Source organism: Oncorhynchus kisutch, linkage group LG13 (genome assembly GCF_002021735.2).
Source record: "Oncorhynchus kisutch isolate 150728-3 linkage group LG13, Okis_V2, whole genome shotgun sequence".
NCBI classification, from domain to species: Eukaryota; Metazoa; Chordata; class Actinopteri; order Salmoniformes; family Salmonidae; genus Oncorhynchus; species Oncorhynchus kisutch.
In genome coordinates, this window is record NC_034186.2 from 13,947,602 (window position 1) to 13,972,671 (window position 25,070).

Sequence of the window (25,070 nt, forward strand, 5' to 3'; positions counted from 1 at the left end):
GGGTTAGAATCGAGCCCTAAATCTCAGAGCTCCAGTAGGGTTAGGGTTAGAATAGAGCCCTAAATCTCAGAGCTCCAGTAGTAATCCATGATGATGCTATTGAACCAATGACGGCACATTTCAACAATTTAGCTTAATAGGATACAGGTCCCGGTGGCATGTGTGTGTGGAATGTTCCCTCTGTCTGGTTTTTAGGGACACAAAAATGTGTCAGGAGAGTGAGGCGTAGGTGGACACACACAAACACTGTGGAGTTTGTTTACAGATGAGCAGGAAGGAGGACATTTAAGGAGAAACGTGGTCATTGATAGAGGATGGTAATCCACACCATGAGACTAGAGTTTGCAGGAGTTAGAGAGTACAAAGAACCCCTGCTGAGTGCCTGTCTGGTGTACTGTATGCACAGGAAGTTACTACTGCTCGTGACTAAGACTATGGTGGCCTTTGTAATACTATCACCGTTATAAAACTGTATATTCAGCTTTGTAAAATGAGTGCCTAACTGTTATTCTGCACTTAAATGTAGATCAAAATGATTGCTTGATTGTCTCCTGCTCATGTAGCCTGTTAGTATCCATGCCAGATGATGGTGTGACTGATCTCTCTACATGAGATTGCAGGCTGGTGTCCCCCTTCCCCAGTCTCTGGTCTCCAATCTGCAGGGTCCAGCAGCTCCAACGGCTCTCATCCCTCCATCTCCGTGTTGGAATGGTGGCTGAGGCTTGGCTAATGTGTTCCATCTGGCTGTGCTGTGGGCTCCAGGGATGAGGCCGACCACTCCATTAGCTCTCCTCAGCTCGCACCCCAGCCCACACCCCCAAGTCTGGTTCCACTCAGCCCCAACATTCCTCCCCACATCGGGGCCCCTAGCCTGGGGCAGAAGGGAGGGCCGGGCCCCTGCGACATGGATCTATAGTACATGGGGCTAGGGCTGAGGCTGGGGCTGGGGCGGTATGGATTTTCAACGTTGTGTCTCTATGTAGGTATGTATCTCAGTAGGAGTGATATTGTCATATAAAAGGATGCATAGGAGAGGAATAAGTAGATTTGTGAATAGCCTTATGATGGGCAGGAAATGATACAGCTAGTTCACTTCACAAGCTAAAAGTGGTCAAGCATTTCATTCCTGTGCTTTGAAGTAGTTTTAGTTTCTTTGTGCACCATCTGAATGATCTAGCAGGAACACCGATGGAGTATGGTTTATGTACTGAAAGATGTTTGGTACTTAGAGAGGAGCAGGGAGGTTTTTTGCAGTAATGAAGTCGTGTCATGTTGGAGGAGTGAACATAAAGACTACATCAGTCAGCCATTTTGTATGATAAAGTGGTAATATAGTGATGACAGGTGGATGGTATAAATGGGCTGAGAGATTTTTATTTAACTCGCAAGTCACTTAAGAACTAATTCTAATTTACAATGACGGCCTACCCCGGCCAAACCCTAACAACGCTGGGCCAATTGGGACCGGTTGTGATACAGCCTGGAATCAAACTAGGATCTGTAGTGACACCTCGAGCACTGAGATGCAGTTCCTTAGACCGCTGCGCCACTCTGAGATTACAGAACATCTCCTGCCAGTCTTCAATGTTATACTCTTTTGGTTGGGAAGAATCCTATCAGATGTTCTATTCATTTGTTCCTTAAAGAGGAGATGATAACACCAACGACACCTTGGGATCTTAATACTGCTATCGGCACAAACTATTCAGACATTAGGCATTATCAGCGCAAACCCAGCAGGCTAATCATCGGACTATTGTTTGTTGGCCTGCACGCACGCATACACACACTTACACCCACACACACACACACACGAGTGCCCACACACACACACGCTTTCAAGTCCTGATGTCAGAAAAAAAAAACTGTTTCAAGCTAGAGCCTCATTCTTAAATACAGACAGAAATAGCAATGTCTTCGACTGGGGAATCGGCTTAGTCTTCAAAGGCTAATTCTGGTGTAGGAAAAGAGAGGGGAAAATGAGGGGAACAGATCTGGTTATATTCGGCAGTAAAAAAAACTCTAAGAATCACATTGTCATGGCAACTGGGCCTGCTTTCCTTCATAGTTTTCCTCCCCCAAAAAATACATAAAAATGGAGTGTAATACTGAGGTGCAGAATTCTCCTAAATAAACCTCTGACTGGGTCAGACACTTTCCCTCCCTTGTTTTTCCTCTCTTCCTCCACAGCAGCACTCTAACAATGTCTGATCAAATCCCAGATCATGTCCGTGTTTGCCTTATCTCTGGCTGGCCGAGCGTTGCGGTTAACTCAAATGAAAAACCCATAGAGTAGCAGCTCCTCCAGTTTCCCCTTTGAGGATAGCAGCACTGCAGAACTCTCTGATCCAGAGGTGGAAGGGTTGTTTCCCATATAGGCTTTTTATTATATCTGTCTCGTTAGATTCCCTCCTTCTAAAATCTGGGTTAAATCAAGGTTTGGACCAATCCCTCCCTAGCCGCAAATTATAATCCTGATATGTAATGGAGGGGTTCCAATGGAAGAACTAAAAACCCAACTGAAAACCCAACCAGTGATGAAGCACTGTATGCCAACCAATATGCAGGTTTTGATACTGTGGGTGTCACTCAGACATGTTGTTGTTGGGCATTATAAGATGAACCTGTCTAAAAGAGAGGGGAGAGGTCATTGACTGGAATGCAGGAAGGGGTCAAGGGTTAGGGGTCAATAACCAGGTTAATTTTATGACTGCCATCTCTCTCTCTCTCTCTCATTCTAGGACCTGCTGTGAAGTGACAGATGTTTTACTTTTGGCATTGACTTCTCCACATTAGCTGAATTGTGCCAATAAGGTTTTCCTTTTTTAAATATAGATATCCGCCCAAACGCCTCACTCCCTGGCCAAGAGTCAGGAGAAGACCCTGTGCCTGTTAAGTTCTGGTGTCCTCTAAGGTTTCCTGTTTGCTGATGAATCACTGCGGTGGGACTCTGTCTGAAGTGTTTAGAATCTAATCCAAGACCAGCTAAGGAGGAGGAGGAGGACTCATGGCACAGAAGATACTGACTGACTCAATGTCTATTCATTTTGTGTTTACTGTAGCTAACGAAATGTCATGTATGCATTCTACAAGGCAGTTTTGGCAAATCCTGTTTAAGTTGTGGGATAGCTTCCTTATATCCCCTTCATACGAAGACATTTTCCCAAAACATTATCATACTGGTAACTTTTACCGCCTTTTGTTTATATCTGAAAGGTATTGTATCTGAAAGGTATTATATCTGAAAGGTATTGTATCTGAAAGGTATTGTATCTGAAAGGTATTATATCTGAAAGGTATTGTATCTGAAAGGTATTGTATCTGAAAGGTATTATATCTGAAAGGTATTGTATCTGAAAGGTATTGTATCTGAAAGGTATTATATCTGAAAGGTATTATATCTGAAAGGTATTGTATCTGAAAGGTATTGTATCTGAAGGTATTATATCTGAAAGGTATTATATCTGAAAGGTATTGTATCTGAAAGGTATTATATGAAGGTATGTATCTGAAAGGTATTGTATCTGAAAGGTATTGTATCTGAAAGGTATGTATCTGAAAGGTATTGTATCTGAAAGGTATTATATCTGAAAGGTATTGTATCTGAAAGGTATTATATCTGAAAGGTATTGTATCTGAAAGGTATTATATCTGAAAGGTATTGTATCTGAAAGGTATTATATCTGAAAGGTATTGTATCTGAAAGGTATTATATCTGAAAGGTATTATATCTGAAAGGTATTGTATCTGAAAGGTATTATATCTGAAAGGTATTGTATCTGAAAGGTATTGTATCTGAAAGGTATTGTATCTGAAAGGTATTATATCTGAAAGGTATTGTATCTGAAAGGTATTGTATCTGAAAGGTATTATATCTGAAAGGTATTGTATCTGAAAGGTATTGTATCTGAAAGGTATTATATCTGAAAGGTATTATATCTGAAAGGTATTGTATCTGAAAGGTATTGTATCTGAAAGGTATTATATCTGAAAGGTATTATATCTGAAAGGTATTGTATCTGAAAGGTATTGTATCTGAAAGGTATTATATCTGAAAGGTATTGTATCTGAAAGGTATTGTATCTGAAAGGTATTATATCTGAAAGGTATTATATCTGAAAGGTATTGTATCTGAAAGGTATTATATCTGAAAGGTATTATATCTGAAAGGTATTGTATCTGAAAGGTATTGTATCTGAAAGTTATTGTATCTGAAAGGTATTATATCTGAAAGGTATTGTATCTGAAAGGTATTATATCTGAAAGGTATTATATCTGAAAGGTATTATATCTGAAAGGTATTGTATCTGAAAGTTATTGTATCTGAAAGGTATTATATCTGAAAGGTATTGTATCTGAAAGGTATTATATCTGAAAGGTATTATATCTGAAAGGTATTATATCTGAAAGGTATTGTATCTGAAAGGTATTATATCTGAAAGGTATTGTATCTGAAAGTTATTGTATCTGAAAGGTATTATATCTGAAAGGTATTGTATCTGAAAGGTATTATATCTGAAAGGTATTATATCTGAAAGGTATTGTATCTGAAAGGTATTATATCTGAAAGGTATTGTATCTGAAAGGTATTATATCTGAAAGGTATTATATCTGAAAGGTATTGTATCTGAAAGGTATTATATCTGAAAGGTATTATATCTGAAAGGTATTGTATCTGAAAGGTATTGTATCTGAAAGGTATTATATCTGAAAGGTATTGTATCTGAAAGGTATTATATCTGAAAGGTATTGTATCTGAAAGGTATTATATCTGAAAGGTATTATATCTGAAAGGTATTATATCTGAAAGGTATTGTATGTGAAAGGTATTATATCTGAAAGGTATTGTATCTGAAAGGTATTATATCTGAAAGGTATTATATCTGAAAGGTATTGTATCTGAAAGGTATTATATCTGAAAGGTATTGTATCTGAAAGGTATTATATCTGAAAGGTATTATATCTGAAAGGTATTGTATCTGAAAGGTATTATATCTGAAAGGTATTGTATCTGAAAGGTATTATATCTGAAAGGTATTATATCTGAAAGGTATTGTATCTGAAAGGTATTATATCTGAAAGGTATTGTATCTGAAAGGTATTATATCTGAAAGGTATTATATCTGAAAGGTATTGTATCTGAAAGGTATTATATCTGAAAGGTATTGCCCGTATCAAAGCCACCCTTTGCCTTGATGACAGATTTGCACACTTTTTATTCCCAATAACAGGAAAATGAACACATTTCAAGGCAATTATTTGCAAATTATTTACAAGTACGGCGAGCTGCAAACTTACTGTTGTAAATGTGAATAAATGATACCAGTGCTGTCACTCGGAATTTGATAATCACAACAACATGGTCAAAGTTGAATGTCTATTGCTCCTTCCTGGCAAAAGCAGTGGGAATATAAAACTTGAATGCAGACAAGAATGTAATCAACACAAAATGTTCACCCTATCATTGGATTAAAATGTAAAAAATAACAAAATACATGTATTAAATATCTTGGTTGGTATATGCAACAGTGGAGCATTCATTAACAGCACTATAATACAAAGTGTATAATATAAAGACTATCTAACCAACTGCTAGTGTAAACTCCCCTTTGATTATATCCAACTGTGGCCAGTGTTCAGTCTCTCTTAGGAGAGCCATGCTCCACTGCTCTTATCATGTCTTAGCATTCCTGATGGGAGAAGAGAGAGAGATAGAGAGAGAGAGAGAGAGAGAGATGAACAGAGCAGTTTTCCCTGCCATTCCCTGACCGGCTCTTTTCTTCTCCCTAGATCTGGGCTAACGTATTTTCAGCTCCAGGGTCCCGTGCTAATCAGCCTCACACTTTCCCTCCCTCACTTCTTTCTCTCTCTCTCCCTTCTATTCTCGCGCTCTCTCTCCATTTATTTTCCCCAACCAGGTGACGTCATAGCTGCGTGGTATAATAACAATTATGCAAATGAGAATCATATAAAACAAGTCCTTTTCCCTTAATGAGGCCCCCTCCCTGGCTTCCTGTGTAATGAAGTATTTCTCCCCAAATAAAAGACCCGTCAGTCGTCTGGGTAAATAGACTACCCACCAGGCAGCCAGAAATCCAGCCAGCCAGCCAGTTGGTAGGAGTCGTCTGGGTAGATAGGCTACCCACCATCCAGCCAGGCAGCCAGAAATCCAGCCAGCCAGTTGGTAGGAGTCGTCTGGGTAGATAGGCTACCCACCATCCAGCCAGGCAGCCAGAAATCCAGCCAGCCAGTTGGTAGGAGTCATCTGGGTAGATAGGCTACCCACCAGGCAGTCAGTCAGCCATCCAGCCAGCTAGCCAGGCAGTAGGATTAGTGTTTCATACACTACTGAAACAAATCAAATTGATAAAAAGTCAGTAGCTAACAACTCCAATGTATTAATGGGTAGTGAAGCTGGCTATTGGAATGGTCTGTCAAACATGGCTTGGTTGCTATTCATAGCATATAGCTAGCTCACTGCCGCTCACTGTAGCAGCAGTTCAAAGGCAGGCTGGCATTTCTGTTTCATGTGTGTTCCAACTACCAATCAGTAGAGTGTAGCTAATGTAGGGGTTGGAAACAGGTCTTTCTGAAGGTAATGATTGTGAGCTCCAGCTTGTTAGTGTGTGTGTGCTTGTGTGTCTGTGTGTGCGTGTGCGTGTGTTTGTGCATGTGTGTGTGTGTGTGTGTGTTTGCTCATATCTCTTCTTTGGGAGAGCTTGGTGCTGAGAACATTACACAGAGACCTCAGCACACAGCAACAGAGGACAGATGAATCCCATTACTCCACAGTGCTGTCTGATGTGTGTGTGTGTGTGTATCACTCTGTTTGATGTACCCCAGTCTTGGAGCGATAGTACTGGCTAATTAGGCAGGGGGGTTATAAAACCCATACAGCTGATTTAATGAGGCCAGAGCAGACAGCAATTGCACCAGCATTTTGGCCTCACTACACCACACCACACCCCACCACACCACACCACACCACACCACACACAAAATGACAGATTCACTGGATTACATGTCGTTTAGAGGAGAGAGATGAGATGGTCACATGCTAAAGCATTTAGAAGGCTGCTGAGAGGTACTAATTGTATATCCACAATCAGGATGTGCATTGTGTGTGTGTGTGTGTGTGTGTGTGTGTGTGTGTGTGTGTGTGTGTGTGTGTGTGTGTGTGTGTGTGTGTGTGTGTGTGTGTGTGTGTGTGTGTGTGTGTGTGTGTGTGTGTGTGTGATGTGTAAAAACAGACATGTTTTTCAACACACAATGAACACTATAAATATGTGCATAACCTCCCACAATAATGAATATCCTCTCTGACAAGCGGCCTGCTGCTGTGAAGTCCAAGCCTTGATCTTGGTCTGGTGCCTGGCCTGGTGAGAAACATCTGTATGTAAAAGGTGGCCAAATCCATCCACTGGAGCAATCCAATCCCTGATTCACTAGAATCCACAATGGAGCAGAGGCAGAGGTCCAAGACCTCTCTCTCTCTCTCTCTCACACCATATTCCTGCCAAGACCTCTCTCTCTCACACCATATTCCTGCCAAGACCTCTCTCTCTCTCTCTCTCTCACCATATTCCTGCCAAGACCTCTCTCTCTCTCCTCTCTCACCATATTCCTTGCCAAGACCTCACTCTCTTCTCTCTCTCTCTCTATCCCTCTCTCTCTCCTCTCTCACCATATTCCTGCCAAGACCTCGCTCTCTTCTCTCTCTCTCTCTATCCCTCTCTCTTTCTCTTGCACCATATTCCTGCCAAGACCCCTCTCTCTCCTCTCTCACCATATTCCCTGCCAAGACCTCGCTCTCTTCTCTCACTTCTCTCTCTCTCACCATATTCCTGCCAAGACCTCTCTCTCTTCTCTCTCTCTCTCTCTCTCTCTCTCACCATATTCCTGCCAAGACCTCTCCCTCCTCTCTCACCATATTCCTGCCAAGATCTCTCTCTTCTCTCTCTCTCTCTCTCTCTCTCTCTCTCTCTCTCTCTCTCTCTCTATTTCTCTCTCACCATATTCCTGCCAAGACCTCTCTCTCTTCTCTCTCTCTCTCCCCATATTCTTGCCAAGACTCTCTCTTCTCTCTCTCCCTCCTCTCTCACCATATTCCTGCCAGGACCTCTCTCTCTCCCTCCTCTCTCACCATATTCCTGCCAAGACCTCTCTCTCTCTCCCTCCTCTCTCACCATATTCCTGCCAAGACCTCTCTCTCTCCCTCCTCTCTCACCATATTCCTGCCAAGACCTCTCTCTCTCTCTTCACCATATTCCTGCCAAGACCTCTCTCTCTCCCTCCTCTCTCACCATATTCCTGCCAAGACCTCTCTCTCTCTCACCATATTCCTGCCAAGACCTCTCTCTCTTCTCTCTCTCTCTCCCCATATTCCTGCCAAGACCTCTCTCTCTTCTCTCTCCTCTCTCCCCATATTCCTGCCAAGACCTCTCACTGTTCTCTCTCTCCCTCCTCTCTCACCATATTCATGCCAAGATCTCTCTCTCTTCTCTCTCCTCTCTCCCCATATTCCTGCCAAGACCTCTCTCTCTTCTCTCTCTCCCTCCTCTCTCACCATATTCCTGCCAAGACCTCTCCCTCCTCTCTCACCATATTCCTGCCAAGATCTCTCTCTTCTCTCTCTCTCTCTCTCTCTCTCTCTCTCTATTTCTCTCTCACCATATTCCTGCCAAGACCTCTCTCTCTTCTCTCTCTCTCTCCCCATATTCCTGCCAAGACTCTCTCTTCTCTCTCTCCCTCCTCTCTCACCATATTCCTGCCAAGACCTCTCTCTCTCCCTCCTCTCTCACCATATTCCTGCCAAGACCTCTCTCTCTCCCTCCTCTCTCACCATATTCCTGCCAAGACCTCTCTCTCTCCCTCCTCTCTCACCATATTCCTGCCAAGGCCTCTCTCTCTCTCACCATATTCCTGCCAAGACCTCTCTCTCTCCCTCCTCTCTCACCATATTCCTGCCAAGACCTCTCTCTCTCTCACCATATTCCTGCCAAGACCTCTCTCTCTTCTCTCTCTCTCTCCCCATATTCCTGCCAAGACCTCTCTCTCTTCTCTCTCCTCTCTCCCCATATTCCTGCCAAGACCTCTCACTGTTCTCTCTCTCCCTCCTCTCTCACCATATTCCTGCCAAGATCTCTCTCTCTTCTCTCTCCTCTCTCCCCATATTCCTGCCAAGACCTCTCTCTCTTCTCTCTCTCCCTCCTCTCTCACCATATTCCTGCCAAGACCTCTCTCTCTTCTCTCTCTCTCTCACCATATTCCTGCCAAGACCTCTCTCTCTTCTCTCTCCTCTCTCCCCATATTCCTGCCAATACCTCTCTCTCTTCTCTCTCTCCCTCCTCTCTCACCATATTCCTGCCAAGACCTCTCTCTCTTCTCTCTCTCTCTCTCACCATATTCCTGCCAAGACCTCTCTCTCTTCTCTCTCTCCCTCCTCTCTCACCATATTCCTGCCAAGACCTCGCTCTCTTCTCTCACTTCTCTCTCTCTCACCATATTCCTGCCAAGACCTCTCTCTCTTCTCTCTCTCTCTCTCTCTCTCTCTCACCATATTCCTGCCAAGACCTCTCCCTCCTCTCTCACCATATTCCTGCCAAGATCTCTCTCTTCTCTCTCTCTCTCTCTCTCTCTCTATTTCTCTCTCACCATATTCCTGCCAAGACCTCTCTCTCTTCTCTCTCTCTCTCCCCATATTCCTGCCAAGACTCTCTCTTCTCTCTCTCCCTCCTCTCTCACCATATTCCTGCCAGGACCTCTCTCTCTCCCTCCTCTCTCACCATATTCCTGCCAAGACCTCTCTCTCTCCCTCCTCTCTCACCATATTCCTGCCAAGACCTCTCTCTCTCCCTCCTCTCTCACCATATTCCTGCCAAGACCTCTCTCTCTCTCACCATATTCCTGCCAAGACCTCTCTCTCTCCCTCCTCTCTCACCATATTCCTGCCAAGACCTCTCTCTCTCTCACCATATTCCTGCCAAGACCTCTCTCTCTTCTCTCTCTCTCTCCCCATATTCCTGCCAAGACCTCTCTCTCTTCTCTCTCCTCTCTCCCCATATTCCTGCCAAGACCTCTCACTGTTCTCTCTCTCCCTCCTCTCTCACCATATTCATGCCAAGATCTCTCTCTCTTCTCTCTCCTCTCTCCCCATATTCCTGCCAAGACCTCTCTCTCTTCTCTCTCTCCCTCCTCTCTCACCATATTCCTGCCAAGACCTCTCCCTCCTCTCTCACCATATTCCTGCCAAGATCTCTCTCTTCTCTCTCTCTCTCTCTCTCTCTCTCTCTCTATTTCTCTCTCACCATATTCCTGCCAAGACCTCTCTCTCTTCTCTCTCTCTCTCCCCATATTCCTGCCAAGACTCTCTCTCTCTCTCTCCCTCCTCTCTCACCATATTCCTGCCAAGACCTCTCTCTCTCCCTCCTCTCTCACCATATTCCTGCCAAGACCTCTCTCTCTCCCTCCTCTCTCACCATATTCCTGCCAAGACCTCTCTCTCTCCCTCCTCTCTCACCATATTCCTGCCAAGACCTCTCTCTCCTCACCATATTCCTGCCAAGACCTCTCTCTCTCCCTCCTCTCTCACCATATTCCTGCCAAGACCTCTCTCTCTCTCACCATATTCCTGCCAAGACCTCTCTCTCTTCTCTCTCTCTCTCCCCATATTCCTGCCAATACCTCTCTCTCTTCTCTCTCCTCTCTCCCCATATTCCTGCCAAGACCTCTCACTGTTCTCTCTCTCCCTCCTCTCTCACCATATTCCTGCCAAGATCTCTCTCTCTTCTCTCTCCTCTCTCCCCATATTCCTGCCAAGACCTCTCTCTCTTCTCTCTCTCCCTCCTCTCTCACCATATTCCTGCCAAGACCTCTCTCTCTTCTCTCTCTCTCTCACCATATTCCTGCCAAGACCTCTCTCTCTTCTCTCTCCTCTCTCCCCATATTCCTGCCAATACCTCTCTCTCTTCTCTCTCTCCCTCCTCTCTCACCATATTCCTGCCAAGACCTCTCTCTCTTCTCTCTCTCTCTCACCATATTCCTGCCAAGACCTCTCTCTCTTCTCTCTCTCCCTCCTCTCTCACCATATTCCTGCCAAGACCTCTCTCTCTTCTCTCTCTCCCTCCTCTCTCACCATATTCCTGCCAATACCTCTCTCTCTTCTCTCTCTCTCTCACCATATTCCTGCCAAGACCTCTCTCTCTTCTCTCTCTCTCTCACCATATTCCTGCCAAGACCTCTCTCTTCTCTCTCCTCTCTCACCATATTCCTGCCAAGACCTCTCTCTCTCTCTCTCTCACCATATTCCTGCCAAGTTAGACAGCGGGCTGCCATTAGACCACACACTTCCCGCGATACTTCCTACCTTGAAATCTCCCACTGTTTACACAGCAGGAACATGGTTTGGGCAAAAGTTGGATTCTGACGTATATTTGATGGTGAGGGACACATTTCGCTTTACATCTGGTAAGTAGAGTTTCTAGAGATTATACATACATATGTTTTTTGTTGACAGGAAACCTTTTTTGGGTGAAGTCAGCTATATTGTGGTAGTGTTATTTTCAGTCGCCAACAACCAGAACGATGCACAAGTCAAGGAGTCCAACCAATACACACACTCCCGCTGTTGTTTCCCAAAGCTACTGACTGGCTGGGCAGTTTTTCCACATAAGATATGATCTTCCACTGTTGTGTTGCCTTTGGGTGTGACAACCTGCCTGGCTCTTACTGACAAGGCTCATGCTCACACAGATTGGGTGGCGTGACACTGGAGGAAATGTACAATGAGTGTTCAGCCGGCTCGCTCCCCTCCTTCACACACAACACTGTAACCAGGACACAGATACACACACACACACACAGTCGTGCCCATACGTACACACACACTCAAACACACACACACATTGAGAAGGCAGCTGTAGCGCTCTCTCCAGGTGTGAAGCAGAGAGCCGTCTGTTTCTATGTTCTAATCCTCTCCACTCATCAGCACCTTTTCCTGACATTTGAGCTCAGATGAGGTCACCTCTGCCTCACTGTGGCCTTGACACACGTAGAGAGGAGAGGAGGGGAGGGGATGAGAGGAGATGCGTTTTCCTGTACTGGTTTTGTTCAAATTGACAGATATTTTGACATTGTTTGATTCACTGTGGAATGGAAATTGAAATGCCTGTTTACAACGCACTACAGTATGTGCTACTAAGCACGTTGCATATATTTGCCCCTTCTTCTGCAAACATCCTTCTGTTTGGAAGTGTCTGAAAGCATCGACTATGATCAAATCTGACAGGTTCTCAGGCCAAGTATACAAACCTATGTCCCATTCATGCTGCGTTTTACATCTCTCCTTGTTCAAGGCTGTAATCCCAACATGCTTCAAGCTGACCACCATTATCCCTGTTCCCGAGAGCTCCACGGTAACCTGCCTAAATTACTATCGCCCTGTAGCACTCACATCTGTAATTATGAAGTGCATAGAAAGGCTGGTCATGACACACATCAACACCATCATCCCAGACACCCTAGACCCACTCCAATTCACAATACCGCCCCAACAGATACACAGATGACGCAATCTCAGTGCACTTCACACTGTCCTCTCCCAACTGGACAAGAGGGGAAATAACTATGTGAGAATACTGTTCATAGACGACAGCTCAACATTCAACACCATAGTTCCCTCCAAGCTCATCACCACACTATGTACCCTAGGACTGAACACCTCCCTCTGCAACTGGATCCTAGACTTCCTGGCGGGTCGGCATCAGGTGGTGAGGGTAGGCAACAATGCCTCCGTCACGCTGAGCCTCAACACAGGGGCCCCTCAGGGGTGCTTAGTCCCCTCCTGTACTCCATGTTCACCCACGACTGAGTGGCCGCGCACGACTCCAAAACCATCATCAAGTTTGCTGACGACATGATGGTGGTAGGTCTGATCGCCGACGTTAGTGAGTCATCCTACAGGGAGGAGGTCAGAGACTAAGCAGTGTGGAGCCAGGACCACAACCTCTCCCTCAACATCAGTAAGACCAAAGAGCTGATTGTGGACTACAGGAGAAAGAGGGGAGAGCATGCCCACATCCCTGCCATCCAGGTCCTCTGTAATTGAGAATGGCCCGAAAAATTGCCAAAGACTGTTCACTCTGCTACCCGATACTCCGATACTGTACCGGAGTATCGGCTCTCGGACCAACAGGCCCCGAGACAGCTTCTACCCCAAGCCATAAGACTTCTTAATAGCCAGACTGCTAAATAGTCAATTAATGGTACCAAAACTATCTGTACTGACTCTATCTTGCACTGACCCTACGCACACTCACTAGACTATATACAGTTGAAGTCGGAAGTTTACATACACTTAGGTTGGAATCATTAAAACTAGTTTTTCAACTACTCCACACATTTTTTTGTTAACAAACTATAGTTTTGGCAAGTCGGTTAGGACATCTACTTTGTGCATGACACAAGTAATTTTCCAACAATTGTTTACAGACAGATTATTTCATTTATAATTCACTGTATCACAATTCCAGTGGGTCAGAAGTTTACAAACACTAAGTTGACTGTGCCTTTAAACAGCTTGGAAAATTCCAGAAAATTATGTCTTGGCTTTAGAAGCTTCTGATAGGCTAATTGACATGATTTGAGTCAATTGGAGGTGTACCTGTGGATATATTTCAAAGCCTACCTTCAAACTCAGTGCCTCTTTGCTTGACATCATGGGAAATCAAAAGAAATCAGCCAAGACCTCGGGAAAAAAATTGTAGACCTGTCTGGTTCATCCTTGGGAGCAATTTCCAAATGCCTGAAGGTACCACGTTCATCTGTACAAACAATAGTAGGCAAGTATAAACACCATGGGACCACGCAGCCGTCATACCCCTCAGGAAGGAGTCGCATTCTGTCTCCTAGAGATTAATGTACTTCAGTGTGAAAAGTGCAAATCAATCCCAGAACAACAGCAAAGGACCTTATGAAGATGCTGGAGGAAACAGGTAAAAAGTATCTATATCCACAGTAAAACAAGTCTTATATCGCGGCGGCAGGGTAGCCTAGTGGTTAGAGCGTTAGACTAGTAACCGGAAGGTTGCAAGTTCAAACCCCCGAGCTGATGCCGTCATTGAAAATAAGAATTTGTTCTTAACTGACTTGCCTGGTAAAAAATATCGACATAACCTGAAAGGCCGATCAGCAAGGAAGAAACCACCGCCATGAAAAAGCCAGACTACGGTTTGCAACTGCACACGGGGACAAAGATCATACATTTTGGAGAAATGTCCTCTGGTCTGATGAAACAAAAATAGAACTGTTTGGCCATAATGACCTTAGTTATGATTGGAGGAAAAAGGGGAAGCCGAAGAACACAATCCCAACCGTGAAGCACGGGGGTGGCAGCATCATATTGTGGGGGTGCTTTGCTGCAGGAGGGACTGGTGCCCTTCACAAAATAGATGGCATCATGAGGCAGGAAGATTATGTGGATATATTGAAGCAACATCTCAAGACATCAGTCAGGAAGTGACAATGAAGTGACAATGACCACAAGCATGCTTCCAAAGTTGTACACCAGCTCTGTCAGGAGGAATGGGCCAGAATTCATCCAAGTTATTGTGGGATGCTTGTGGAAGGCTAACGGAAGCGTTTGACCCAGGTTAAATAATTTAAAGGCAATGCTACCAAATACTAATTGAATGTATGTAAACTTCTGACCCACTGGGAATGTGATGAAAGAAATAAAAGCTGAATTAAATAATTCTCTCTACTATTATTCTGACATTTCACATTATTAAAATAAAGTGGTGATCCTAATTGACCAAAGACAGGGAATTTTTACTAGGATTAAATGTCAGGAATTGTGAAAAACTGAGTTGAAATGTATTTGGCTAAGGTGTATGTAAACTTCTGACTTCAACTATATACACACTCACTAACACACACTACACTGTCACTCCCACACAAATCTTTCACACATTCAAACACTACATACGCACACACACAACACACACATGCATACTGACACAAACATACATATACACACACATACTTTTACACTCATCATTTGCTACACTGTTCTTTATTTGACTCTAATTGTTATCTATCCGGATGCCTAGTCACTTTACACTGCCACTGCCATATTTGTTATAAAAAAAAAAGTTTGGAAAAGTTGGTAAGCAAACATTTCACTGTAAAGTCTACACCAGTTGTATTTGGGACATGTGATAAATCAAATGTCATTGATTTGATATATGGACTTGACTGTCTTTCTATTGGAGACTCTGGTCCTGGTTTTATTGGTTAGTTTCCATTTCACAAGTGAGAAAATCCAATCAAATGATATTGGTTACATATACAGATTTAAAGATCATATCACAGGTGCAGCAAAATGCATGTGTTTCTAGCTCCAACAGTGCAGTAATACCCCTCTGATGTAAAAAACAACAGACCTTTTTTTATTTTAGTTCCATAACACTTGAGCGTGCTGTCTCTGACCAACTCTCTCAGAATGATCTTCTTCACCCTAACCAGAAGGGTCACTCAACTGAGACTGCTCTTCTCTGTCACAGAGTATCTCCACACTGCCAAAGCTGACTCTCTCTCCTCTGTTCTCATCTTCCTAGATCTATCTGTTCTCTTCCACACAATGAACCATCAGATCCTCCTCTCCACCCTCTCAGGGCTGGGTGGCTCAGGCACGTCGCTCCTACCAGGTGATCTGGAGGATCTGTTGTTTGTACCCTGTACTCTCACTACTGGTGTCCCCTGGGGCTCGGTTCTAGGCCCTCTCTTCTTCTGTCTATACACAATGTCACTCAGCCCCGTCATATCCTCACATGGTCTATCCTATCATTGCTATGCAGATGACACTCAACTACTTTTCTCCTTCCCCCCCTCTGACACCCAGGTGGCGACACGCATCTCTGCCTGCCTGGCAGATATCTCAGCTTGGATGTTTGCCCACCACTTCAAGCTCAACCTCAACAAGACGGAGCTGCTTTGCCTCCCGGGGAAGGCCTGTCTGCTAGGACCTCTCCATCACGGCTAGGACCTCTCCATCACGGTTCCACAGTATTCCCTTCCCAGAGTGCAAATAACCTTGGCATGACCCTGGACAACACCCTGCCATTCTCTGCAAACATCAAAGCAGTGACTCGCTCCTGCAGGTTCATGCTCTACAACATCAGTGGAGTACGACCTTTCTTCACACAGGAAGTGGCGCAGGTCCTACACCTCTGGTCTCTAGGCCCTCCTACCCATCTTCTCTGTCCTGGTACCCCCCTAAAGCTAGGACAGCAGAGTCCCTACCCATCTCCCGAAAACATCTGAAACCCTACAAAGACTCTTTAATAATGCAACATCACCCCCCCACCCCAAAAAAAGCCTATTGTGAACTAACACTCACACTTAACTATTTTCCCCTTACTAGCTCTGACTTTGCTGATAGCTATTTTATTTATTGACAAAAAATATATTTACTACGGCAGTGATACGTGGTCATCCCACCTAGTTATCTTAAGATGAATGCACTAACTGTAAGTCGCACTGGATAAGAGCATCTGCTAAATTACTAAAATATAAATGTAAAATGCATTAAGATAAATAAAAACAATACCCACATAATTCTGAAAAATATAAAGAGATGAAGAAATGTCATAAGCGAGCAATGTCAGAGACTGGAATATAAATATATACATATGATGGTGTGTACAGCAGTAGTTATATAGGATTAGCCATGACTAGAATATAGTATATACATGTAAAGGGGGGAAAACAGTATGTATTATTAAAGTGGCCAGTGTTCAATGACTATGTACATAGGGCAGCAGTCTCTAAGGTGCAGGGTAGAGTACCAGGTAGTAGCCGGTTAGAACAGTGACTATGTACATAGGGCAGCAGTCTCTAAGGTGCAGGGTAGAGTACCGGGGGGTAGCCGGTTAGAACAGTGACTATGTACATAGGGCAGCAGTCTCTAAGGTGCAGGGTAGAGTACCAGGGGGTAGCCGGTTAGAACAGTGACTATGTACATAGGGCAGCAGTCTCTAAGGTGCAGGGTAGAGTACCAGGGGGTAGCCGGTTAGAACAGTGACTATGTACATAGGGCAGCAGTCTCTAAGGTGCAGGGTAGAGTACCAGGGGGTAGCCGGTTAGAACAGTGACTATGTACATAGGGCAGCAGTCTCTAAGGTGCAGGGTAGAGTACCAGGGGGTAGCCGGTTAGAACAGTGACTATGTACATAGGGCAGCAGTCTCTAAGGTGCAGGGTAGAGTACCAGGTAGTAGCCGGTTAGAACAGTGACTATGTACATAGGGCAGCAGTCTCTAAGGTGCAGGGTAGAGTACCAGGTGGTAGCCGGTTAGAACAGTGACTATGTACATAGGGCAGCAGTCTCTAAGGTGCAGGGTAGAGTACCAGGGGGTAGCCGGTTAGAACAGTGACTATGTACATAGGGCAGCAGTCTCTAAGGTGCAGGGTAGAGTACCAGGGGGTAGCCGGTTAGAACAGTGACTATGTACATAGGGCAGCAGTCTCTAAGGTGCAGGGTAGAGTACCAGGGGGTAGCCGGTTAGAACAGTGACTATGTACATAGGGCAGCAGTCTCTAAGGTGCAGGGTAGAGTACCAGGGGGTAGCCGGTTAGAACAGTGACTATGTACATAGGGCAGCAGTCTCTAAGGTGCAGGGTAGAGTACCAGGTAGTAGCCGGTTAGAACAGTGACTATGTACATAGGGCAGCAGTCTCTAAGGTGCAGGGTAGAGTACCAGGGGGTAGCCGGTTAGAACAGTGACTATGTACATAGGGCAGCAGTCTCTAAGGTGCAGGGTAGAGTACCAGGGGGTAGCCGGTTAGAACAGTGACTATGTACATAGGGCAGCAGTCTCTAAGGTGCAGGGTAGAGTACCAGGTAGTAGCCGGTTAGAACAGTGACTATGTACATAGGGCAGCAGTCTCTAAGGTGCAGGGTAGAGTACCAGAGGGTAGCCGGTTAGAACAGTGACTATGTACATAGGGCAGCAGTCTCTAAGGTGCAGGGTAGAGTACCAGGGGGTAGCCGGTTAGAACAGTGACTATGTACATAGGGCAGCAGTCTCTAAGGTGCAGGGTAGAGTACCAGGTAGTAGCCGGTTAGAACAGTGACTATGTACATAGGGCAGCAGTCTCTAAGGTGCAGGGTAGAGTACCAGGGGGTAGCCGGTTAGAACAGTGACTATGTACATAGGGCAGCAGTCTCTAAGGTGCAGGGTAGAGTACCAGGGGGTAGCCGGTTAGAACAGTGACTATGTACATAGGGCAGCAGTCTCTAAGGTGCAGGGTAGAGTACCAGGGGGTAGCCGGTTAGAACAGTGACTATGTACATAGGGCAGCAGTCTCTAAGGTGCAGGGTAGAGTACCAGGGGGTGGCCGGTTAGAACAGTGACTAAGGTTAGTGGTAACTGTTTAACAGTCTAATGGCCTGGAGATGGAAGCTGTTTCACAGTCTCTCGGTCCCAGATTTGACGCACCTGTACTGTCTCCACCTGGGTGGTAACGGGATGAACAGGCCGTGTCTGAGGTTCTTAAATATTTTTAACCTTCCTGTGACACTGGGTGCTGTAGATGTCCTGGAGGGCAGGCAGTGTGCCCCTGGTGATGCGTTGGGCTGACCGCACCCCCCTTACAAAAAAAGATTGCAGTCAGAGGGCAGCATAACTGCAGTACACTGAAGTATAACTGCAATTAGATATTTACTGCAGTAATTTTGCAGTGTAACTGCAGTTATACTGTAATTACTGTGTCCAAAATACCACAGTCGACTGCAGTTTCAAAACGGCATTTTTTGTTGTTGTAAGGGCGCCCTCTGGAGAGCCCTGCAGTTGGGGATGGTGCTGTTGTAGCATATGGCTAGGATAACCACTTGGCCTATGTTTTAAAGCAAAATGTGATTTTTCATTATCACCATTGTTGACAGAAAGTGCTTTACATTATGTGATTTCTATTTGCTTGATGAAAAATGTAATAAAAACTGCAATCCCCAGTGTTTGTTGACTATATAAAATACTAGGCATATGTTGCTTTAGCTGATGTAGCCTATAGTAGCTATCTACAGAGCATCTGTTGAGCATATTATTTTACAGTAGCCTAGTTGTTATCAGTGGAGGCTGCTGAGGGGAGGACGGCTCATAATAATGGCTGGAATGAAGTCCATGGAATGGCATCAACCACATGGAAACCACTTGTTTGATACCATTCCATTAACTCCATTACAGGCATTATTATGAGCCGTCCTACCCTCAGCAGCATCCACTTGTTGTTATGTAAGATTGTTCTCCAAATCAAATCCCAATCCATTCCCACCTCAAGCTCCATGCCGTGGTTCTTCTCCCGCTCCTCCTACTTTCACCCCCATTGTGATTCTCCGGCTCACACTTTGCTGGAGTTGGTGCGGGGTGAGCAGGATAAAAAAAACAACAGCTATATGTGCTTTCAGGGATTTTATTTTCCTGCCTTCAATGATTCCCGAATATGCATTGATGTCGCCGTTTAATATCGAGGGAGTTTGTCTTGAAAGGAGGTCCAGGTTTAGCGACGACGTTGCGAAGTTGTTCCCTTGAAGTTTTCCCCCAAGGGCTGCAAAGCGAATTCCCTGTTTACTATTCAACTACCCCAGCCACCATGGCGAGGCGGGTAGGGGGAGAAGGATCCGTGATTTTAACACAAATTCCATACACGAATTGGAGTAAGCAGTCGAGACTCCACTGGTATGACTTCATGGCGGTTTCTTGGAGCTTTATGGCAGTCATGTCGCTTCTATGTTGTGGGGTTTGTGGTGCCGAAACGGAGTTCTCGATCTTGGAGGAGGCACAAGTTTTAGCCGTACAAATGAAAAAACTGTCCTCGCAGGAGCTTGGAGTCTTCAACATGCAGGTAACAAAACTGTTCAAATGTTCTGTTTCGATTTTAACATTCGACACAATTATTATTTTTGATATGATCATGATCATGAATTGGTTATGTTGCAATCTACAATCACTAGCTACAGCTACTAATTATGCCACATTGTTGCAGTTCTGTACTAGTGTAACTTTGTGGTCAGAAATGTAACAAATGTTCTATTAAACTAGCTACATCAATTACAACAACCACGTTCTTTGTAGCTATTCACGTTATATATTTCCCATTCTTGAAAGGCGCTCTTTGAAGTCGTATGCGGATGACAAAATGTTGCAGTGTTTCAAGGGAAACACCATTTAAGGCACTTCGATACCGAAGTTACTTTTTCGTAGCAGGTTATAATATTTGAACAGCACCTTGAGATAGTTGGTGTGTTGTCACACTTTATCAGGAACTGCATCACCTAGAAGTCCTCGAGGAAGGATGTTAGAGGATAAATTATTCTGATGATAACACTTTACCTGCAGCATTTCAGCGTTATCTTCTCAGAACCTTTTATATAGGCTTTATGGTGTCACATTTATAACGTTTATAGTGTCAGATTTCTGTTATATTTATGAATTACCACAATTAGTGTGTGTGAATGGGGAGGGGAGAACTAAACGCACTTCATTCACATCCTCTCCTCTCACCACACCACTGCTCCTATTTTAGGTGACATTATTTGCTGTTATTTTGACGAAAACAAATCTGCCATGATTTTACAATTTGGCTTAGTGCGATGTGGATAGTACAAAATGATCTCGGTTGTTTCTAATAGCTGAACATTTTAAATGATTGATTACAGAATTAGTGCATTCCTTTTTCGGTGACATTTTGTTGTCTTTGTGGGTACATTGTAGAAAACCGCTAAATGCACACAATTATCACATTTTAATTGTCCTGATTGATTTTCGGGAACACTGTTTGTCGTGCTAGTTTAAAGGGGGGTCTGGCCATGGCCAACAAATGGCGAACAGTGCAGTGATGGTGGAAGGGGGTTGCTTCACACTTCAGAGGCAGGGCTCACAGTGATGATCAGTAGGGGGCCCAGTCCAAATGGTGTTTCATCTTCCCACTACCCTTCATCCTACCACTGTGACCTGGCTTTCAAGCCTGCTGTGATCCCCGGGGCCTTCTTTGTTTCCTTTCTCTTTTCATTTCCTGTGAAGAACATTGGGGTCTTTTTTTCCTGTGAAGAATGTTGGGATCTTTTTTTTTTTTTTCTGTGAAGAACGTTGGGATCTTTTTTTCCTTGTGAAGAACATTGGGATCTTTGGGGATTTTTTTCTTCCTGTGAAGATTGTTGGGATCTTTTTTTCTCCCTGTGAAGGCCATTGGGATCTTTTTTTCTCCCTGTGAAGGACATTGGGACCTTTTTTTCTCCATGTGAAGAACATTGGGATCTTTTTTTCTCCCTGTGAAGGGCATTGGGATCTTTTTTTCTCCCCGTGAAGAACATTGGGATCTTTTTTTCTCCCCGTGAAGAACATTGGGATCTTTTTTTCTCCCTGTGAAGGACATTGGGATCTTTTTTCTCTCCCTGTGAAGGACATTGGGATCTTTTTTTTCTCCCTGTGAAGGACATTGGGAACTTTTTTTTCCCCTGTGAAGGACATTGGGAACTTTTTTTTCCCCTGTGAAGGACATTGGGAACTTTTTTTTTCCCTGTGAAGGACATTGGGATCTTTTTTTCTCCCTGTGAAGGACATTGGGATCTTTTTTCTCTCCCTGTGAAGGACATTGGGATCTTTTTTCTCTCCCTGTGAAGGACATTGGGATCTTTTTTCTCTCCCTGTGAAGGACATTGGGAACTTTTTTTCCCTGTGAAGGACATTGGGATTTTTTCTTTCCTGTGAAAAACATTGGGATCTTTTGGGATTTTTCTTTCCTGTGAAGATTGCTGGGATCTTTTTTTCTCCCTGTGAAGGACATTGGGATCTGTTTTTCCCTGTGAAGACAATTGGGATACTAAGAAGGTTGCAAGTTCAAATCCCCGAGCTGACAAGGTACAAATCTGTCGTTCTGCCCCTGAACAGGCAGTTAACCCACTGTTCCTAGTCCGTCATTGAAAATAAGAATTTGTTCTTAACTGACTTGCCTAGTTAAATAAAGGTAAAATAAAAATAAAATTAGATTTTTTCCTGTGAAGACCAGTGGGATCTTTTTTTTCCTGTGAAGAACATTGGGTCTTTTCTTTCCTGTGAAGGGCGTTGCATTCCATGTCTGAAATGTGTGTTATAAATAAAGCTTTGATTTGATTTCCCCCATCTTTGCTCTTTCTTGGTCTCTCTTCCTTTCAGTTTCTCTCTCTTGGTGTTGACCTCATGATACTATTATCCACCTTATTTTGGCCATTGATTTCTTCAAGTATTCATGCCTTGGCTGGGGTGTACTCTGAGTGTAATTTAATGAATGCCCATATTTATCAGTCTTCTGGTTTGAGTCTGAGGTTTCAGTTGGTTTCTGATTCATCTTACAAAATCATTCATGGCAAAAACAAAAAAAAATCTGCTTTTTCCTGTAAAACTGCAACATTCTAGTTTGATTGTCATGTTATTTTACAAGCTGTGAAAATGTAGCTGGGCTTTTAGCTGATTTAATTCAGGCATTGCATTGATATGAAGCTATATGTTTGGTCAGACCTATTTGACCACAAAGTTAGGCGTACTGTATCCAGATTAAACAGTCACCTGCCCATGTAAATAAGTGTAGAGATGTGGCTATGGCAGCTGATCTCCCTGCCCTAACACTGGTATGTGTGCTAGGCAGGGTCTGTTGCTCCATGGAAGTAGCCTAGCGGTTGAGAGCATTGGGCCAGTAACTGAATGGTCACCTAGTCGGCCCTGGGATCCGAACCAGAAACCTGTCTGTCTGTGCCCTTGAGCAAGGCACTTAACCCTAATTATTCCTGTAAGTCGCTCTGGATAAGAGTGTCTGCTAAATGACTACAAAAATAATACTAATAATATGAAGACAAAATAACTGTCTCTACTACTAAAGCTAGACTAGGCTGGGAATGTGTCCATACTAGGATTATACTGAAGTCCTCTGACCCAATCCTGAGTACACAGTGAATTATACAGGAGGAAGTAATACACAATGAATTTATAGAGACAGATACATTTGTCATAATTCCTGTTTGCATGATATCGTTTCTTGTCGGGATTATATTTTCATCCATTTTTGTTGGTCTTTCTATAATCAACCAAACCTCACATTGTCTGTCCTCTGCCCATGTAAATAAGTGTAAATCTGGTCTTATTTGTAATATGATGTGTGCCACTGCCCTGTCATGGTCTCTTGAGTCAGTGGGTTAAATTGATACAATCTGTCAGTGACTTATTCAATTATCAAGGGAGCCTGGTTACACAGACAAACCCTATGTTCTCAATCGCGTTTGTAACGTAATGCGTGGATAATCAAGTGCTTCTGTGGAGAGGAGATGAGCTTTGGTGCTGAGTGAGCAGGCCTACCGCTGCAGGCCTCTACACTGACATTTCTTACATCTGCTCCTAAGTGGAAAAATGTAGGAGCACATTAAGTTATTTCAAATATTCTAGGTATTAATGATAAGAATTGCCAGCAATTACAAAATATATATATATCTTTTTTTTACAAGGGGGCATTGGTGGTCCCGAATTAAAATTCCATTTAGCACAGTCAAATATTTAGGAGCATATGTGACCAAAATGGTAGCACTGTAGAGCTCTGCCCGGAAAGCATTTTTAGAACAACCTTCAAAGGTTGAAATTGTTCTAATTTTAGAGACATAATTTTTACCCTAATTTGCACTGGAGTTAAACACTGGTCTTTATTGTATTTTCACAACTGTTGAGACACAGCAACCCAGGCCTATGTAGCCTTTAACACTTAGGCCTAGCCAAATAAGTGGAGCATAGGGACTGCGTTATAGACAGCATAGCCACAGCTAAGAGAAATCAGATGCTCGTCACTCACTCTCTGTGGAAGTACAGTTTTCCCAGAGAGCATGTATTTTCCTTCTATTTCCCCTGATCAATATGTTGATTCTCCATCTGAAAGGTGGGGCTACTTCCTATAATCACAGGAAGGGGGAAGGAGGGGGTTGTGGTGCTTGTGGTTTGTTTTGGCGTTGGCTCGTCCAGAATCCTGTCCAGGCCTCCTAATTGAATAATTATGGTTAAAAAAAATGTGTGTGGGGGGGTGCGGAACCTGTGAAGTATCCCCAGGAAAGACTCTTTAGGTCCTGATCTTTAGGGTTGGGTCCTGTCCAAGTCCAACAGTTGTTGAGAGGGTATGAGACTGTTTCCTTTTCCCTGGCTGCTTTTTCTTGTCGTGGTTTTACTTCTGACTAGACAAGCTCGGTTACACCTCTCTTCACACCTCCTCTTTTCTTTTCACCTATCTTAGTGGTCGAAATGCAGCCTATAAGAGAAGATAATACAATCTGAATTCCTGATGTTCCTCTGCAGAGCAGCTTCAAAGTGCCTGTGCTGCATTGGCTATGGTGCTCTTGTAATACCCAGCAGACCCACAGCCAGTGCTAGATCTAGCTTACATGTGATGCTCTGGTGTTTTGCAAGTTATTAGGACAACCTATCTCTGTGTGTACATGTTCTATTGAGGAAAAAACACACATTGCTTCCAATTATGACATATTTCTTTTCAAAATTGCAATGTAGTAGATGATGTAGAAAATTCCCCCCCAAAACGGCAGCTCATAAGGGTAGCCTGGTCCTGTGGCGAATGTGTCTCCTTGGTTCTGGTCTCTTCACAGACAGTGTCTAGGTGGGACCCATCTCTCACGGTGAGGAGCCCTATTAAGAAAATCTCTATGAAATCAGCCAGACGGTTAACATCCCTAGACCTCCATCCATCACACTTAGCCTTGCTGGTGGGACGAGGCTGGGGAGAGGGGCTCTCTGGTGGGCCTCTGAGCGAAGTTATCAAAAATCAACCCCCTCCTGGCCCCCCGGCTATAGGCCTACTCTCTCCCACCACTCACCAGCACATGTTTCTCTGGCATGAGGAGTTGCTACTCTTTTATTCTGAGGCCTGAACTCCCACTGACCTGGCCTCTTTAAAGTCGTGTTCTTTTTTCTGTTCCGGAATGGTTCTAGAACATTATGTGGTGTTCCAGGAGTCTAGGAGTAAAGATGTTGAGGTATTCTCAGAGTTAACCACA

General features: G+C 44.0%; 1 protein-coding gene across 2 annotated transcripts in view; it reads left to right on the forward strand.

The window, feature by feature from the left end:
- The first annotated feature begins 19,374 nt into the window (after positions 1–19,374).
- cachd1 (cache domain containing 1) overlaps positions 19,375–25,070 on the forward strand; it is a 116,926-nt gene continuing 111,230 nt past the window's right edge. For both annotated transcript variants that reach the window (XM_031785634.1, XM_031785635.1), the window contains exon 1: positions 19,375–19,897. In XM_031785634.1, coding sequence (XP_031641494.1) covers positions 19,646–19,897 — 252 coding nt within the window. In that variant the 5' untranslated portion in view covers positions 19,375–19,645. The remainder of the gene's footprint in view (positions 19,898–25,070) is intronic.